The sequence below is a fragment of the Antedon bifida genome, chromosome 5 (assembly GCF_963402885.1).
Source record: "Antedon bifida chromosome 5, ecAntBifi1.1, whole genome shotgun sequence".
NCBI classification, from domain to species: Eukaryota; Metazoa; Echinodermata; class Crinoidea; order Comatulida; family Antedonidae; genus Antedon; species Antedon bifida.
This window is the reverse complement of record NC_136230.1, coordinates 3,239,634-3,260,918: the sequence shown is the minus strand read 5'-3', so window position 1 is coordinate 3,260,918 and position 21,285 is coordinate 3,239,634. Positions and strand designations below refer to the sequence as shown.

Genomic DNA, 21,285 nt, shown 5'->3' with positions numbered 1-21,285 from the left:
GATTGGCTAATTGTTGTCATTTGTCATTGTCATTTTTTGTAGTTTCTGAATAAGGTGTTTGATGGTGATTTGTTTAATCACTATAATACTATGGTTTAATTATTGGTCCTTTTTTTGTTTCTGGTGATGTATACTGTATTTAAAATTAACGGTAAATCTTGAAAACTCTGATTATTTTATTAATGACCCGAAGTTAAATTTTCTTTATGATATTAATTGTTTGTTCATTATTGTACATGAGATTAAATACTGATACTGTTTAGTTGACATCGGTTGTACACATTAGATGAGATGTCATGTGATGATAAAGTTTTTGTAAATAATATTTTGAATATTTATTTATTTTAATAGGCCTAGAAAGAAAGTAAAAAAGTTAAAAAAAACACTCATTAAAACATTTTAAAAAATTGCATTTCATTATGTAATCATTGAAAGTGAAACATTTCATAATACAAAATATATTCATTATTTAGGAAAAACTATATATACCCGAAAATTAAATAATAAATAATTATAAATGACACTTTCAAAAAAGAAATATTAAATATGAAATCCAAAATCAGTTGCACGTACGTAATAATGTGATGTAATGAAATAAAAGAAGAATGGCAATATTACGCTTTAGCTTATAATATAGCAGAAATAACACTTTGTAGAAGTATTGAAAATTGATTATGGAATTTTTAATATGTACAAAATAACCAAAAACAGCTGAAATATTGCAGTATCACCGTAGAATATATTTAATAATTGTCCGAGACTAATAATATTGATTAATTTTAATTAATATTTATAATATTTAATATTGCACACAATATTGTGATTTAATGAAATTAAAGGAAAAGTAAAATATTTATAGTTGAATTTTAATGGCTTCATGGTAACTATAATAGATTGGTATTACTTCTGTATGCACTGTATCAATGTTTCTAACATAGACATGATCCAAAAGAGTTCCACCTTCTGTTGTACTGGATTGTATTAACTGTTGGTAATTGTGTTTAGCCAGTAGGTTATTAACATGGGATGTGCCTTTCAACAAATCTTCATTGAAATCACCCATTACAATGCATCTTGTACACACTTTATGTATTGCTTTCAATAGATTTTCAAGAACCTTACAGAATTTGTTGATATTATATATAGGGGGTCGGTATATAGTTGTGATAATAACAGACATTGGAGATGTTACCATAAAGGAAATGAATTCGATATCTTTTAAATTGATGTTTAGTCTATTACAATATTTATTTCGGATATACACTGCCACACCACCATGTTCCTTATTTTTTAATTCCGAAGTAATTGTGCTGTCATTAGAATAGGATTGACACCTTGGCTGGTGATAGACTTCGAAATTGTCCATACCAATATTACTGATATCGTTGTCATTAATCCAGGTTTCTGTAAGACAGACGAAATCTGAATTGGCAAAAGATGTATTACATTTTAAGTCAGTCAAATGTTGTCTTAACCCTTGTATATTATGCAACGTGATACAATATTGAAATTGTGTAACAATACCAGGTTCATTCGGTTGTAAAAAGGGTTTCATGTTGCTTAAGCAAGTTTTAATTGTTGGGTCACATCGTATATGTTTGGGATCAAAGTTTTCAATATAAAGACCAGATAAAGAAGTAACACGGCTAAAACCTACATATGCTTGTCCAGACAAAAATGTATTTTTAAGATTTACAACAGCTTTATTCATTGTCATTCCCTGTACTTTGTGCACGGTACATGCATAAGCCAATTTCAAAGGAAATTGTTTGCGACTGTATTTTTTTCCCATCGATTCTTGATACCTTTCAATAGACTGAATATCAATTTGGTTATCAAATTTAATTTTGATTGATGTTGGTTTAGAATTGTTGTCAGGCTTAATTATTTCTGTAATATTTCCCATACATCCATTTGTCATTCCCTTACTTACATCAACATTTTTAATTAACATTACTCTGGCATTAGGTGCAACCCATAAGTAACTTGGAAGTGAACATTGATTAGATTTCTTTATTGGTTTGTCACGAATTGTGTCTTTCCTTTTGGTATTCATTTCTGTATCTTCTGCTTCAATACATATTATGTCTGTACATTTTTTATGCAACATTTTCTTATTCCAGGCTAAAACATCTTTGTTATATGAATATATATGAATAGCTTCTTCACAGTCCTCACCAGTTTCACGTGATTTCAGCGTTTCTAAATCGTCATTAGACAAAATTTGATTTTTTTCCTTTGTTCGTAATCTGTTTAACAAATTAGCGAATTTAGCATCTTCCTTCTGTCTCATTACCTCATCGAGATCTATCTGCTTGAAATTATCTGTCCATAATATATTTTGAAGCGATTCTTTATATAATGAACTGCCTTTTACAGGTGGTAATTGAAAAAAGTCTCCAACTGCCAATACTGAAACTTTACCAAAAGGTGAATCATCTCGTACTTGTTTTATCTGTCTTAATCGACCATGTATGTAACATAACATCTTTTGATCTACCATGGATATTTCGTCAATGATTAATAGTTGTAACTGACCAAGCCGATTACGAAGTTGCGTTATTTTCTCTTCTCCAAGGGGTTGATATGGAAGTGATACGTTAATAGGGATAGATAAAGCACTGTGGATTGTTTTACCATTTATATTGTATGCTGCAATTCCGGTAGGAGCAACTTTCAAAATTGAAACATCGTCTGGATTTTGCATCATTTTTCCAAGTATTCTTGTACCTTCGTTGTAAATACATTTAACCAAGTGACTCTTGCCAACGCCAGCACCTCCAGTGATGAATACATGAAATGGTTCAGGCTGTTTTCCGTTCACTTTATTTAAGTACCACTGTCTTATTTCATAAAACACTTTCTGTTGTTTGTCATTTAAGCATCTGATCATATTGTTGCTTTCCTGCTTTGAGATTCTACTTTCCGTATGTTCTAATCTATACGGTTCCTTTTTCTCGGGTCCTAAATCCGGAATAAGGTTTTCGCCTTGTTCATCATCATTTTCGATGTTTGGTTTTGGGTTTTCTAGCCTGTCTAATTCACTTTCAGGACACAACAATCCCCAAGCGTCTTCTGGTGGTCCATACTTATCTATATAGTTCTGTGCTTGTTCAATAGCATCAGCATTACGCTCAAATTGTTGCATGTTTTCTGTAACAATGGAACTTACTGTTTGCAGATCTCCCCAAATAATTTAACAGAACCCTTTTCATAAAAGTCTTCATATGTTATAAAGGAAGGTGGTTTTAATTGCTGATCCGTACGAAATGGAAGGAAAAGTTGCATTATACTCATATAGTATTTTTCTGGTGCTATATGCTGTTTAAATCGACGATATCTGACGACGGCATTATTGGTTCGTGTCCGTTTTTGGATATATCCCAATTTATTCTTTAACCTAAATGTATTTTGTTTCTTCTTTTTTCCATTATATTCTGATGATGAGAGTATTCTATATTCTGAACAAAATGTTGCAAGGCACATCTTTTCAAAGTCTGGCCCGTCGGGTCGTGATTTATACTTGTCAAGTTTACTTGGCAACCAAGTGATTTCATCATCGTCATCTTTGTTTTGAATTACATTTATTGGCAAACTTAATCTTACTGGATTAGGTCCAACAGGAATAAATTCTACTTTTCTAGAGCCTTCTTTTAATCTGAGATTACAAACGCGATAAACACTTTCTTGTGCAGACACTTCACGATTTTGCATGTACACGTTACCAAGTTTCTTAAGACTTTGTTTAGCGTCTTCATTTCCATCTTTAATTTCAGTTTCTGCTTGTGACAAAAGTAGTCCCATTTCTCTTTCAGCTTTTGACATGTATGAAACAACATAGGCGACACATGCATACTCATTTGATACAAACTGTAAGTCCATATTAGCATTCCAGGCTCTTAGTAAAGATGGATTATATTGATTAACCCAAGCATCTTGAGGATTTCTTTGTAACAGGAAGTCATCTTTTGTGGCTATCAGATTATTAGCATCTTCGAAATCTGCTTGTGTAATATTCAAATCTTTAAATAGTTGTTTAGTGTCTTGGTAAGGTATTTCACCAGTAAGTGCACTTTTTACACTCTTCAACAAATCTTTAGCTGCTTTTATAGCTTCATTTTTAGCAGTGTCTTTTTCATAAGTATCATTGTTATCAGTTTCATTGTTATCAACGTCCGTAATTTTTCGTTGTATAACAAATGTTTGTTCAGATGGTGGTTTGGGAAAATTAAATCTACATGTTGTACCTTTTTTCTTACATGACTTTGAATGTCGTTTACAATGGGTTTGAACACCACAAACAATTTCATGAAGTTCCTTATCCTCATCTAATGATGGAATTTTACAAGATACGTATTTGTCGATGAATTCTGTTACCTTGTCATTTTCGTCAATTCCCAATTGAGGTGCATTTTCAACCCATAGAACCATATGAATATGTGGTGAACCTCTGGCTTGATATTCAACACGGAAAAAGTAGTCAATAACTTTACCAATAGGATGAGCATCAGATAGAATTACTTTTCTCAAAAAGTTATGAAATCTTTTATCAAACATTCGTGCAACTGTTACAGGATTTGATTTCAATAGAGTACATTTGTCTGCCCATTCCAATTCATTGATATTTCGTTTGTCACCTGTTTCAAGCAACAATGTTTTTATTACTTCTGGCCATCTCATATCAGCTGAAGAAAATGATGCGAACCATGTTGGTTTACCAAGCTGTCTCACCATTGCTAGTACATCTTTTTGTGTAGACTGCCAGTATGGACAGGTTCCTCTGATTTGTTTAAGGAATGTATAACCTCTGTCACATTTTAGAATTTCTTGAACTTTAGATGCGCTTTTGAAATCTGATGCTTTCACTGAAGATACATCATCTTTCTTACCTGAACTTTTTCTGAGTGCAATAGAAACACTTGACAACACTTGTTGGATTTCATAAAGGCATTGTGCAAAAAAAATGTACTCTGTATTTTTAGCAAATCTGTTGTCAACGTGACACAATTTGTTATGAAAATAACGACCTGGAGTTAATTTAATATTTCTAGCATCATGAAATGTAGAATGTCCAGTAGGAAACAATGTTGGGAAGCATTTTCCTTCCAGTGATTTATTATTTAAAAGTGCAACAGGGCTATTTCCTTCACATGGTGCACAACAGAAAATGTCATCGAAATAATGATCTAGTATTTCTTGTCTCATATCAGTTGGTTGTAGGCATGTATCTAATTGAATTCCAGACAGTCGTGAATCAAAATCTTCTTCTTGCTCTTCATTTTCGGACAAAGATTGCTCGTCAATATCTTTACTTGTTTCTGGTAGAACATAATTCCATTCTTCATTTACAACCACGTCAGAGTACCACTTATTATTTTGATGTAAATATTGCAGGGCTTGTAAGACTTTGGTCTTATTTACGTATTTATACTCATAATAACCTTTGTACGACAACTTTCTTTTTAATTTGACTCTTATCATTTGATCTTCAGTTTCGGGTCTAGGTAGAACGTTAACAGTTTCAACTGTGTTTGATGGCACGCAAACGACTGGATAAATATAAGACTTAGAAGAACATTTGGCACGTAGAAGCGTGTTGCGCGCTCTTTGAAATTTGTATAACTTTGACGTAAAAGATGAAAAAACTACTTTTTAACTTCATCTGGCCATATGTTAACGTCACAACATCCGATAGGCTTGATTTTTAAATGAATTCATATCTACATTTCATCAGCTTTCATAATAAATTATAATAATCAAGGTAACCTTCAATTCTGAAGAGCTGTAAGATATTTAAATTTACGGCGAAGTTGAAATTACACGACCTACATTATTCAAGGTTTTACGCGTGATGACGTCATCAAAATAAAAATAGTGGCATGTCATGAGAAAGCCAATTAATTGAGCAATCACATACTACAATTTGAGCGAAAATCGGGCACAAAATAACAGAGATGCGTTCTATTGAATGTGATAATTATATGACGAAAGAGAAAAAAACTTAATTTTAAATTCAAGTGGCCATTTGATGACGTCACAACATTTTGTACGTCAAATGTGTACATTAATTCATATCTACAACTCAATGGTTTCCCGAATACGTTAAAAAAATTGGGGGTCATCTTGCATTCTGAAGAGTTATTTTCATTTTAAAAAAGACCTATTTTTCACTATTTTCAGAACTTTTGTGAAATTAAAGGGCGCATTTTGTCATTTTTAACGTGCTCGTATAGCGTTATCTTGATTCGGAATGGACTCAAAATCGGTGAATGTACTAAGAATTGTGAGTAGATTGTGATTTATACATCAAATTTTATTTTTTACGCTTTCTAAGAATCGCGTGCGCAAAAACGTGTTTTTGCGCAGTAATTTTTTGAAACGCGCAAATGGCCTAATTCATGCTCTAAATTGATCAAAACCTAATTTTGCGCGTTTTAAATTTTTAGCGCGCGATTTCACATGCATGACCTTGAAACGCGCAACTTTTTATTTGCTAATATTTTTACCCTTGATCTGAAGTTTACGTGTAGTGAATTTCATTAATATGTGATAATGAATTATGGAGATATGATTGATAATGTGATTTCGCAAAATGGCGTATAAATGTCGTCACGGATGAGTGATCACGCTGGAAAGCTTATTAGGATTAAGTTATATTATTTGAAAGATATTCTGAAATTTTTGTAATCATTGACATTAAACTTTTTGAGATAATTGTTACACAAAATAGTGTACAGAAACAATAAAGATTTTATACAATAACAATAGGTGATCATTTTATTCTAAATGATCACCTAACTAGACATGTAACTCGTCACTTTGACGAGTTTGGTTTTCCGCCGCGCAAGTGGTGCAACATGAACGTGTAACGACGTACCTTTTAACATTAAGGGATAGGTTGAGGACAAAAGGAAGTGTTCACGTTGGCATTATGACCTGAACTGAAGAATATGATATGTTGTTATTGCTGAATTCTATTATTTCGATTCATATATAGTATACACAGTATAATCTGTATCCATATCACACAGTGTAGAATAGGTGAAATTACGGGACCCGCTATTTATTGCAAATTTTAACATGTTGACGGTTTTAAAATGAAATGCGAAGGTAGCAATTTCGGAAGGAAATTATCTCAGCAACAACATATTAACGTCTAGAAGAAATTTGAATATGTGAAATATTGATGCGCGCTCTTTTAAATGTAATGAATTATGACGCAAAAGATGAAAATACGACTTTTTTCATTTAACTGGCGATATGATGACGTCACAACATCCGATTGGCAAAATTTTCACATGATTTCGTATCTACAATCCAATAGCTTCCATAAAACGTTTTAATCGTGATTATCAAATTTTATTCTTACGAGCTATAACAGATTAAAATTTACTGTAAAGATGAAATTAATGCCACACGTAATTTAAATTTTTAGGAATGATGACGTAAAAAAAATTAAAATATTTCTAATTCATGCGAAAGACAGTTGATTGACCTAGACAATATCAAAATTTGGGTGAAAATGGAAAACGGATAAGTGGAGATGCGCTCTATTAAATGTGATGAGCTATGACGAAAGATACAAAAATCCTAAATTTTATATTAGCGTGGCCATACGATGACGTCACAATGTCCGGTTAGCCATATTAATACATGATCCGATATCTACAACTCATTAACTTCCAGAAAATGTCATCCACAAAAAGTTGACCGTGCAGTTTAGAAATTACGACTGTTTAAAAAAAGGCATAATTTTGACGAATTTTTTAACTTTTTCAACAAAAACTCGCGCAAATTGTCCAATTCCACGTGCTCGTATGACGTTACTTTAAGTCGAAATTGTTTAAAAGTTGGTAAAATTACTAGAAAAGGCTGGAAAAACATAAATCACGCGAAAAAAATATGTTTTTAATGCTACGTGCGCACCGCACACGTAAAAATTTGCGCACGCGTGGGAATTGTTTACATGCTTAAAACGACATGAAACGCGTAGAAAGTTGATTAGAAATAAATTTTGCGCATTTTGAAATTTTAAATGCGCGTGCGCGCGTAACTTTGTGTAAAACACGCAATTTTTGTTCAACAGAAAGTTAGCGCATGATATAAATTAAACTTGTGCAAAGTTTCAATTTAAAATGTTATTTGGTTTTTGACCTATGTTAAATACGAGAAAATCGTTAAATCGCGCGTACGTCACGTTGCGCAATTGTAAACATCATGAAAAGCTTCGCTTGACGACGTTACATAAATGTCAAAATGTTAACATAGTTCACAAAATGTTATGTTTGCAAGTTTCAGAGAAAAGCGATACACAAAAATCATACAGAAAGAAAGAAGATAAACTAGACATGAAACTCGTCACTTTGACGAGTTAGTTATCCGCACGACAAACGCCACGTGCACGTCATACGTTAGAATTTTGCACCCAGAAAAAGATTATGGCATTATGACCTGATCTGAAGAATATGATATGTTGTTAGTGCTGAATTCTGTCAATTTTGTGTCATATAGTATATACAGTATAAACAGTATAATCTGTATACATATTACATACAGTGTAGAATAGGTGAAATTACGGGACCCGCCATTTATTCCATTTTTTAACATGGCGACGGTATCAAAATGAAACACTAAAATACCAATTTCGGAAGGATATTATCTCAGCAACAACATATTAACATGTAGAAGAAATTTGAATACGTAAAATATAGATGCGCGCTCTTTTAAATGTGATGAACTATGACGCAAAAGATGAAAATACATTTTTTTTTGTTCAACTGGCCATATGATGACGTCACAACGTCGGATTGGAAAAATGTTGATATGAATTCGTATTTACAATACAATAGCTTCCAGAAAACGTTTTAATCATGATTACCGCTTTTTATTCTGACGAGCTATAACAGATTGAAAGTTACTGTAAAGATGAAAATAAGTGACCCACGTTATTTACATTTTTAGACATGATGACGTCAAAAAAATTAAAATATTTTTAACCCATGCGAAAGGTAGTTGATTGACCTAAAAAATATCAAAATCTGGGTTAAAATGAAAAACGGATAAGCGAAGATGCGCTCTATTAAATGTGATGCTCTATGACAAAAGATACAAAAATCCTATATTTTATATTCGCATGGCCATACGATGACGTCACAATGTCCTGTTAGCAATATTGATGCATGATACGATATCTACAACTCATCATCTTCCAGAATACGTAATAAAAATAACTTTTACCGTTTAGTTTAGAAACTACGACTGTTTTAAAAAAGGTATAATTTTGACAAATTTTAAGGAATTTTTGAACTTTTTCATCAAAAACGTACGTAAATTATCCAATTCGACGTGCTGGTATGACGTTAATTTTAAGTCGAAATTGTTTAAAAGTTGGTAAAATTACTTGAAAAGGCTGGAAAAACATAAATCACGCGAAAAAAATTGTTTTTAACGCTACGTGCGCACCGCGCGCATAAAAATATGCGCGCGTGTGGGAATTTTTGACATGCTCAAAATGACATAAAACGCGTAGAAAGTTGATTAGAAATTGATTTTTCGCATTTTGAAATTTTAAACGCGCGTGCGCGCGTAACTTCGTGTAAAACATGCCATTTTTTTCTCACAGTCAGTTAGCGCAAGATATAACTTAAACTTTTTCTAAGTTTCAAATTAAAATGTTATATGGTTTTCGATCTAGGTTAAATACGCGAAATTCATAAAAACGCGCGTAAGTCACGTTGCGCAACTATGACGTCATTCACAATAGCGGGTGCACAACTTCACGTGAACGCCCACATGTTGACAAAGTTATAAAATGTTATGTTTACACGTTTTTGAGTTACGCGTGACACAAAAATGACAGAAAGAAAGAAGAATACAGAAAAAAAACTAGACATGAAACTCGTCACTACGGACGAGTTAGTTATCCGCACGACAAACGCCACGTGCACGTCATACGTTAGAATTTTGCACCCAGAAAAAGAGTATGGCATTATGACCTGATCTGAAGAATATGATATGTTGTTAGTGCTGAATTCTGTCAATTTTGTGTCATATAGTATATACAGTATAAACAGTATAATCTGTATACATATTACATACAGTGTAGAATAGGTGAAATTACGGGACCCGCCATTTATTCCATTTTTTAACATGGCGACGGTATCAAAATGAAACACTAAAATACCAATTTTGGAAGGATATTATCTCAGCAACAACATATTAGCGTGTAGAAGAAATTTGGATACGTAAAATATAGATGCGCGCTCTTTTAAATGTGATGAACTATGACGCAAAATATGAAAATACGACTTTTTTTATTCAACTGGCCATATGATGACGTCACTACATCTGATTGACAAAATGTTCACATAAGTTCGCATCTACAATCCAATAGCTTCCAGAAAACGTTTTAATCGTGATTATCACATTTTATTCTTACGAGCTATAACAGATTAAAATTTACTGTAAAGATAAAATTAATGACCCACGTAATTTAAATTTTTAGGCATGATGACGTTATAAAAATTAAAATATTTTTAACTCATGCGAAAGATAGTTGATTGACCTAGATAATATTAAAATCTCGGAGAAAATGGAAGACGGATAAGCGTGATGCGCTCCATTGAATGTGATGAGCAATAACGAAAGAGACAAAAATCCTATTTTTTAAATTTGTGTGGCCATACGATGACGTCACAACATCCGTAAGGAAAAAATTCTGCATGAATTCATATCTACAACATATCTGCTTACATATTAAGTTAAAAAACTCGGGGGTAACGGTTGATCCTGAGGAGCTATAATAGATTCAAAATAGGCATAATTTTGACAATATTTTGTAACTTTTGCAACTAAAACGCATGCAAATGGTCTAAATCAACGTGTACGTATGACGTCATTTTAATTTGAAATGATGTCAATCTTTTTAAAAATGACTAGGAAAGGCTGGAAAATCACAATTTAATAGAAAAAAACATGATTTTCATGCTGCGTGCGCACTGCACGCGTAAAATTGTTCGCGCGCGCGGGAAATTTTGACATACGCAAAATGTCATGAATGGCGTAAAAAGTTGATTAGAAATTAATTTTGCGCATTTTAAAATTTTAAATGCGCGTGCGCGCGTAAATTCTTGTAAAACACGCCATTTTTAGTTAACTAAAAGTTTGCCCTTGATATGACTTAAATTTTCATAAAGGGTAAAAAAAAAATTACGCTTGGTTTTTAAGCTATGATCAATCATTAAAAATCATAAAATCGCGCGTAAGTCACGTTGCGCAACTCTGACGTCATTCAAAATAGGAGGTGCACAACTTCACGTAAATGCCCACATGTTGTCAAAGTTATGAAATATTATGTTTACACATTTTAGAGATACGTGAGCCACAAAAAAACGGGAAAGAAATAAGAATAATACAGAAAAAAAATAATGATCCACTACAATAACAAGGAGTTATCCGCTACTAAGCGGATAACTAAAAAGATGATGAAACAGGACAGTTACAAGGAGTTATCCGCTACTAAGCGGATAACTAACTAGACATGAAACTCGTCACTTTGACGAGTTAGTTATCCGCACGACAAACGCCACGTCCACGCCATACGTTGGAATATTGCACACAGAAAAAGATTATGGAATTATGACCTGAACTGAAGACTATGATATGTTGTTATTGCTGAATTCTATTATTTTGATTCATATATAGTATACACAGTGTAATCTGTATACATATCACATACAGTGTAGAATAGGGGAAATTACGGGACCCGCTATTTATTGCAATTTTTAACATGTTGATGGTTTTAAAATGAAACGCGAAGGTAGCAATTTTGGAAGGAAATTATCTCAGCAACAACATATTAACGTGTAGAAGAAATTTGAATACGTGAAATATTAATGCGCGCTCTTTTAAATGTAATGAACTATGACGCAAAATATGAAAATACGACTTTTTTTTATTTAACTGGCCATATGATGACGTCACCACATCCGATTGGCAAAATTTTCACATGATTTTGTATCTACAATCCAATAGCTTCAAGAAAACGTTTTAATCGTGATTATCACATTTTATTTTTACGAGCTATTAAACAGATTGAAATTTACTGTAAAGATGAAATTAATGCCACACGTCATTTAAATTTTTAGGCATGATGACGTCATAAAAATTAAAATATTTTTAACTCATGCTAAATATAGTTGATTGAACTAGACAATATCAAATTCGGGGTGAAAATGGAAAACGGATAAGTGGAGATGCGCTCTATTAAATGTGAGGAGTTATGACGAACGATACAAAAATCCTAAATTTCATATTCGCGTGGCCATACGATGATGTCACAATGTCCGGTTAGCCATATTAATGCATGATCTGATATCTACAACTCATCAACTTCCAGAATATGTAATAAAAATAATTTTTACCGTTTAGTTTAGAAACTACGATTGTTTAAAAAAAGGCTTAATTTTGACGGATTTTTGAAGTTTTTCATCAAAAAAGCGCGCAAATTATCATATTCTACGTGCTCGTATGACGTAATTTGAAGTCGAAATTGTTTAAAAGTTGGTAAAATTAATAGAAAAGGCTGGAAAAACATAAATCACTCGAAAAAATGACGTTTTTAACGCTACGTGTGCACCACGCGCGTAAAAATTTGCGCACGTGTGGGAATTTTTGACATGCTCAAAATGACATGAAACGCGTAGAAAGTTGATTAGAAATTGATTTTTCGCATTGTAAAATTTTAAACGCGTGTGCGCGCATAACTTCGTGTAAAACGTGCCATTTTTAGTCCACAAAAAGTTAGCGCACGATATAAATTAGACTTTTGCTAAGTTTCAATTTAAATTGTTATATGGTTTCCGATCTATGTTAAATACGCGAAATTCATAAAAACGCGCGTAAGTCATGTTGCGCAACTCTGACGTCATTCAATTATAGGAAAGCACAACTTCACATAATTGCCCATATGTTGACAAAGTTATAAAATGTTAACTTTACACGTTTTAGAGATACGCTCTGCACAAAAATGACAGAAAGAAAGAAGAATAATACAGAAAAAAAAAAAAAAAAAAAAAAAGATGATGAAACAGGACAGTTACAAGGAGTTATCCGCCATAGTGCGGATAACTAATAAAAAGTTGATGATTTCGTACAATCACAAGAGGTTTTCCTGCAACTTCGTTGCGGAAAACCAACTAGACATGTAACTCGTCACTTTGACGAGTTTGGTTTTCCGCCGCGCAAGTGGTGCAACATGAACGTGTAACGACGTACCTTACTGTACCGAACATTAAGGGGATAGGTTGAGGACAAAAGGAAGTGTCCATGTTGGCATTATGACCTGAACTGAAGAATATGATATGTTTTTATTGCTGAATTCTATTATTTTGATTCATATTTATTATAGTATACACAGTATAATCTGTATCCATATCACATACAGTGTAGAATAGGTGAAATTACGGGACCCGCTATTTATTGCAATTTTTAACATGGCGACGGCATCAAAATGAAATACAAAGATAGCAATTTCGGAAGGATATTATCTCAGCAACAACATATAAACGTGCAAAAGAAAATTGAATACGTGAAATATTGATGCGCGCTCTTTTAAATGCAATGAATTATGACGCAAAAGATGAAAATACGACTTTTTTCATTTAACTGGCCATATGATGACGTCACAACATCCGATTGGCAAAATTTTCACATGATTTCGTATCTAAAATCCAATAGCTTCCAGAAAACGTTTTAATCGTGATTATCAAATTTTATTCTTACGAGCTATAACAGATTAAAATTTACTGTAAAGATGAAATTAATGCCACACGTAATTTAAATTTTTAGGAATGATGACGTCAAAAAAATTAAAATATTTATAATTCATGCGAAAGACAGTTGATTGACCTAGACAATATCAAAATTTGGGTGAAAATGGAAAACGGATAAGTGGAGATGCGCTCTATTAAATGTGATGAGCTATGACGAAAGATACAAAAATCCTAAATTTTATATTAGCGTGGCCATACGATGACGTCACAATGTCCGGTTAGCCATATTAATATATGATCCGATATCTACAACTCATTAACTTCCAGAAAATGTCATCCACAAAAAGTTGACCGTGCAGTTTAGAAATTATGACTGTTTAAAAAAAGGCATAATTTTGACAATTTTTTTAACTTTTTCAACAAAAACTCGCGCAAATTGTCCAATTCCACGTGCTCGTATGACGTTACTTTAAGTCGAAATTGTTTAAAAGTTGGTAAAATGACTAGAAAAGGCTGGAAAAACATAAATCACGCGAAAAAAATATGTTTTTAATGCTACGTGCGCACCGCACACGTAAAAATTTGCGCACGCGTGGGAATTTTTTACATGCTTAAAACGACATGAAACGCGTAGAAACTTGATTAGAAAATAATTTAGCGCATTTTGAAATTTTAAATGCGCGTGCGCGCGTAACTTTGTGTAAAACACGCAATTTTGGTTCGACAGAAAGTTAGCGCATGATATAAATTAAATTTGTGCAAAGTTTCAATATAAAATGTTATTTGGTTTTTGACCTATGTTAAATACGAGAAAATCGTTAAATCGCGCGTACGTCACGTTGCGCAATTGTAAACATCATGAAAAGCTTCGCTTGACGACGTTACATAAATGTCAAAATGTTAACATAGTTCACAAAATGTTATGTTTGCAAGTTTCAGAGAAAAGCGATACACAAAAATCATACAGAAAGAAAGAAGATAAACTAGACATGTAACTCGTCACTTTGACGAGTTAGTTATCCGCACGACAAACGCCACGTGCACGTCATACGTTAGACTTTTGCACACAGAAAAAGATTATGGCATTATGACCTGATCTGAAGAATATGATATGTTGTTAGTGCTGAATTCTGTCAATTTTGTGTCATATAGTATATACAGTATAAACAGTATAATCTGTATACATATTACATACAGTGTAGAATAGGTGAAATTACGGGACCCCCGGTTATTCCTATTTTTAACATGGCGACGGTATCAAAATGAAAAACTAAGACAGTAATTTCGGAAGGACATTATCTCAGCAACCACATATTACCGTGTAGAAGAAATTTGAATACGTAAAATATAGATGCGCGCCCTTTTAAATGTGATGAACTATTACGCAAAATATGAAAATACGACTTTTTTTATTCAACTGGCCATATGATGACGTCACAACATCCGATTGGCAAAATGTTCACATGAATTCGTATCTACAATCCAATAGCTTCCAGAAAACGTTTTAATCATGATTATCACGTTTTATTCTGACGAGCTATAACAGATTGAAATTTACTGTAAAGATGAAAATAAGTGACCCACATTATTTACATTTTTAGACATGATGACGTCATAACAATTAAAATATTTTTAACTCATGCGAAAGATAGTTGATTGACCTAGATAATATAAAAAATTGGGTAAAAATGGAAAACAGATAATTGGAGATGCGCTCTATTAAATGTCATGCGCTATGATGAAAGATACAAAAATCCTATATTTTATATTCGCGTGGCCATACGGTGACGTCACAATGTCCGGTTAGCCATATTAACGCATGATCCAAAATCTACAACTCATCAACTTCCAGAATATGCAAAAAAAATAACTTTCACCGTTTAGTTTAGGAACTACGACTGTTTAAAAAAGGGCATAATTTTGACAAATTTTGACGATTTTTTGAACTTTTTAATAAAAAATGCACGTAAATTATCCAATTCGACGTGCCCGTATGACGTAATTTTATATCGAAATTGTTCAAAAGTTGGTAAAATTACTAGAAAAGGCTGGAAAAACATAAATCACAGGAAAAAAATTGTTTTCAACGCTACGTGCGCACCGCGCGCGTAAAAAAATGCGCGCGCGTGGGAATTTTTTACATGCTCAAAATGACATGAAACACGTAGAAAGTTGATTAGAAATTGATTTTTCGCATTTTGAAATTTCAAACGCGCGTGCACGCGTAACTTTGTGTGAAACATGTCATTTTTTTCCCACAGTCAGTTAGCGCAAGATATAACTTAAACTTTTTCTAAGTTTCAAATTAAAATGTTATATGGTTTTCGATCTATGTTAAATACGCGAAATTCATAAAAACGCGCGTAATTCACGTTGCGCAACTCTGACGTCATTCACAATAGCAGGTGCACAACTTCACGTGAATGCCCACATGTTGACAAAGTTATAAAATGTTATGTTTACACGTTTTTGAGTTACGTGTGACACAAAAATGACAGAAAGAAAGAAGAATACAGAAAAAAAAAAACTAGACATGAAACTCGTCACTTTGACGAGTTAGTTATCCGCACGACAAACGCCACGTGCACGTCATACGTTAGAATTTTGCACACAGAAAAAAATTATGGCATTATGACCTGATCTGAAGAATATGATATGTTGTTAGTGCTGAATTCTGTCAATTTTGTGTCATATAGTATATACAGTATAAACAGTATAATCTGTACATACATATTACATACAGTGTAGAATAGGTGAAATTACGGGACCCGCCATTTATTCCATTTTTTAACAGGGCGACGGTATCAAAATGAAACACTAAAATAACAATTTCGGAAGGATATTATCTCAGCAACAACATATTAGCTTGTAGAAGAAATTTTAATACGTGAAATATTAATGCGCGCTCTTTTAAATGTAATGAACTATGACGCAAAATATGAAAATACGACTTTTTTTATTTAACTGGCCATATGATGACGTCACAACATCCGATTGGCAAAATGTTTACATGATTTTGTATCTACAATCCAATAGCTTCCAGAAAACGTTTTAATCGTGATTATTACATTTTATTCTTACGAGCTATAACATATTAAAATTTACTGTAAAGATAAAATTAATGACCCACGTAATTTAAATTTTTAGGCATGATGACGTTATAAAAATTAAAATATTTTTAATTCATGCGAAAGATAGTTGATTGACCTAAAAAATATCAAAATCTGGGTTAAAATGAAAAACGGATAAGCGAAGATGCGCTCTATTAAATGTGATGCTCTATGACAAAAGATACAAAAATCCTATATTTTATATTCGCATGGCCATACGATGACGTCACAATGTCCTGTTAGCAATATTGATGCATGATACGATATCTACAACTCATCATCTTCCAGAATACGTAATAAAAATAACTTTTACCGTTTAGTTTAGAAACTACGACTGTTTTAAAAAAGGTATAATTTTGACAAATTTTAAGGAATTTTTGAACTTTTTCATCAAAAACGTACGTAAATTATCCAATTCGACGTGCTGGTATGACCTTAATTTTAAGTCGAAATTGTTTAAAAGTTGGTAAAATTACTTGAAAAGGCTGGAAAAACATAAATCACGCGGAAAAAATTGTTTTTAACGCTACGTGCGCACCGCGCGCATACAAATATGCGCGCGCGTGGGAATTTTTGACATGCTCAAAATGACATAAAACGCGTAGAAAGTTGATTAGAAATTGATTTTTCGCATTTTGAAATTTTAAACGCGCGTGCGCGCGTAACTTCGTGTAAAACATGCCATTTTTTTCTCACAGTCAGTTAGCGCAAGATATAACTTAAACTTTTTCTAAGTTTCAAATTAAAATGTTATATGGTTTTCGATCTATGTTAAATACGCGAAATTCATAAAAACGCGCGTAAGTCACGTTGCGCAACTATGACGTCATTCACAATAGCGGGTGCACAACTTCACGTGAACGCCCACATGTTGACAAAGTTATAAAATGTTATGTTTACACGTTTTTGAGTTACGCGTGACACAAAAATGACAGAAAGAAAGAAGAATACAGACTAGACATGAAACTCGTCACTTTGACGAGTTAGTTATCCGCACGACAAACGCCACGTGCACGTCATACGTTGGAATATAGCACACGGAAAAATATTATAGCATTATGACCTGAACTGAACAATATGATATGTTGTTAGTTTTGAATTCTGTCAATTTTGTGTCATATAGTATATACAGTATAAACGGTATAATCTGTATACATATTACATACAGTGTAGAATAGGTGAAATTACGGGACCCCCCCCGTTTATTCCTATTTTTAACATGGCGACGGTATCAAAATGAAACACTAAGATAGCAATTTCGGAAGGATATTATCTCAGTAACAACATATTAACATGTAGAAGAAATTTGAATACGTAAAATATAGATGCGCGCTCTTTTAAATGTGATGAACTATGACGCAAAAGATGAAAATACAATTTTTTTTGTTCAACTGGCCATATGATGACGTCACAACGTCGGATTGGAAAAATGTTGATATGAATTCGTATTTACAATACAGTAGCTTCCAGAAAACGTTTTAATCATGATTACCGCTTTTTATTCTGACGAGCTATAACAGATTGAAAGTTACTGTAAAGATGAAAATAAGTGACCCACGGTATTTACATTTTTAGACATGATGACGTCAAAAAAATTAAAATATTTTTAACCCATGCGAAAGGTAGTTGATTGACCTAAAAAATATCAAAATCTGGGTTAAAATGAAAAACGGATAAGCGAAGATGCGCTCTATTAAATGTGATGCTCTATGACAAAAGATACAAAAATCCTATATTTTATATTCGCATGGCCATACGATGACGTCACAATGTCCTGTTAGCAATATTGATGCATGATACGATATCTACAACTCATCATCTTCCAGAATACGTAATAAAAATAACTTTTACCGTTTAGTTTAGAAACTACGACTGTTTTAAAAAAGGTATAATTTTGACAAATTTTAAGGAATTTTTGAACTTTTTCATCAAAAACGTACGTAAATTATCCAATTCGACGTGCTGGTATGACGTTAATTTTAAGTCGAAATTGTTTAAAAGTTGGTAAAATTACTTGAAAAGGCTGGAAAAACATAAATCACGCGGAAAAAATTGTTTTTAACGCTACGTGCGCACCGCGCGCATAAAAATATGTGCGCGCGTGGGAATTTTTGACATGCTCAAAATGACATAAAACGCGTAGAAAGTTGATTAGAAATTGATTTTTCGCATTTTGAAATTTTAAACGCGCGTGCGCGCGTAACTTCGTGTAAAACATGCCATTTTTTTCTCACAGTCAGTTAGCGCAAGATATAACTTAAACTTTTTCTAAGTTTCAAATTAAAATGTTATATGGTTTTCGATCTATGTTAAATACGCGAAATTCATAAAAACGCGCGTAAGTCACGTTGCGCAACTATGACGTCATTCACAATAGCGGGTGCACAACTTCAGGTGAACGCCCACATGTTGACAAAGTTATAAAATGTTATGTTTACACGTTTTTGAGTTACGCGTGACACAAAAATGACAGAAAGAAAGAATACAGAAAAAAAAAAAAAAAAAAGATGATGAAACAGGACAGTTACAAGGAGTTATCCGCTGAATGCGGATAACTAAAAAAAAAAAAGATGATGAAACAGGACAGTTACAAGGAGTTATCCGCTAAATGCGGATAACTAAAAAAAGATGATGAAACAGGACAGTTACAAGGAGTTATCCGCTGAATGCGGATAACTAATAAAAAGTTGATGATGATGATTTCGTACAATCACAAGAGGTTTTCCTGCAACTTCGTTGCGGAAAACCAACTAGAATTTAATTCGTCACTTTGACGAATTATAGGTGATCATTTTTATCATTTTAATGAAATTAGTTTTTTTTTTACATGCACGTACGTTAACATACGATCAGAAAATGTTAATGTATGCCATCCTATTATACGCTTATAGCGTTGAGTTGAGCCTATTATATGCCATATACAATATGTACAGTATATAATGTATATCTATATACAGTGTAGCATAGGTGAAATTACGGGACACACATCATGTTCTAATTTTTTGGTATGATGGAATTATCAAAATAAACTTGAAGATGACAATTTCGAAAGATAATGAATTGAGCAAATAAATATAAGAATTGGAAGAGAATTTGGCACGTAGAAGCGCTGTGCGCGCTCTTTGAAATTTGTATAACTTTGACAAAAAAGATGAAAAAACTACTTTTAAACTTCAACTGGCCATATATTAACGTCACAACATCCGATAGGCTTGATTTTTATATGAATTCATATCTACATTTCATCAGCTTCCATAATAAATTATAATCATCAAGGTAACCTTCAATTATGAAGAGCTGTAAGATATTCAAATTTACGGCGAAGGTGAAATTACACGACCTACGTTATTTAAGTTTTTATGCGTGATGACGTCATAAAAATAAAAATAGTTTCAAATCATGAGAAAGTCAATTAATTGTGCAATCACATACTAAAATTTGAGCGAAAATCGGGCACAAAATAACAGAGATGCGTTCTATTGAATGTGATAAAATATGACGAAAGAGAAAAAAAACTTACTTTTAAATTCAAGTGGCCATTTGATGACGTCACAACATTTTGTACGTGAAATGTGTACATGAATTCATATCTACAACTCAATGGCTTCCAGAAAAAGTTAAAAAAATTGGGGGTCATCGTGCATTCTGAAGAATTATTTTCATTTTAAAAATGCCTTATTTTTCACCATTTTCAGCACTTTTATGCAATTAATGTGCGCATTTTGTCATTTTTAACCTCCTCGTATAGCGTTATTTTAAGTCGGAACGGACTCAAATTTGGTAAATGTACTAAAGATGGTTAGTAGAATGCGATTTGTACAAAAAAATCGTATTTTTTACGCTTTTTAAGTACAGCGCGCGCAAAAACGTGTTTTTGCGCAGTAATTTTTTAAAACGTGCAAATGGCCTAAATCATGCTCTAAATTGATCAAAACTTAATTTCAAGCTTTTTAAATTTTTAACGCATGATTTCACGCGCATGACCTTGAAACGCGCAAGTTTTTATTAGCTAATATTTTTACCCTTGACCTGAAGTTTACGTGTAGTGAATTTCATTATTATGTGATGATTAATTATGGAGATATAATTGATAATGTGATTTCACAAAATGGCGTATAAATGACGTCACGGTTGAGTGATCACGCTGAAAAGCTTATTAGGATTAAGTTACAGTATTTGAAAGATATTGTGAAATTTTTGTGATCATTGACATTTAACTTTTTGAGATATTTGTTACACAAAATAGTGTACAGAAAGAAGAATAAAGATTTCATACAATAACAATAGTTAGGTGATCATTTTATTCTAAATGATCACCTAACTAGACATGAAACTCGTCACTTTGACGAGTTTGGTTATCCGCCGCGCAAGTGGTGAAACATGGACGTTTAACAACGTACCTT

General features: G+C 32.8%; 2 protein-coding genes across 2 annotated transcripts in view; both read right to left on the bottom strand.

Moving 5' to 3' along the window:
* LOC144842555 (uncharacterized) overlaps nt 1-21,285 on the bottom strand; it is a 33,600-nt gene that overhangs the window by 4,958 nt on the left and 7,357 nt on the right. The gene's annotated exons all lie outside the window — the stretch shown is intronic.
* LOC144842554 (uncharacterized) lies at nt 854-5,481 on the bottom strand. Its single transcript, XM_078699009.1, has 2 exons — nt 3,537-5,481; nt 854-3,153 (listed from the first exon to the last, which is right to left on the bottom strand). The coding sequence occupies exons 1-2, from the start codon at nt 5,479-5,481 to the stop codon at nt 854-856; spliced, it is 4,245 nt and encodes a 1,414-aa protein (XP_078555135.1).

Excerpts from the sequence above, each read along its gene's own strand:
- LOC144842554 (XM_078699009.1), bottom strand. The coding sequence starts at position 5,481 with ATGATAAGAGTCAAATTAAAAAGAAAGTTGTCGTACAAAGGTTATTAT. Across the intron at positions 3,154-3,536 it reads TGAAATCACTTGGTTGCCAA|AAAACATGCAACAATTTGAG; the intron begins GTAAACTTGACA and ends CCATTGTTACAG.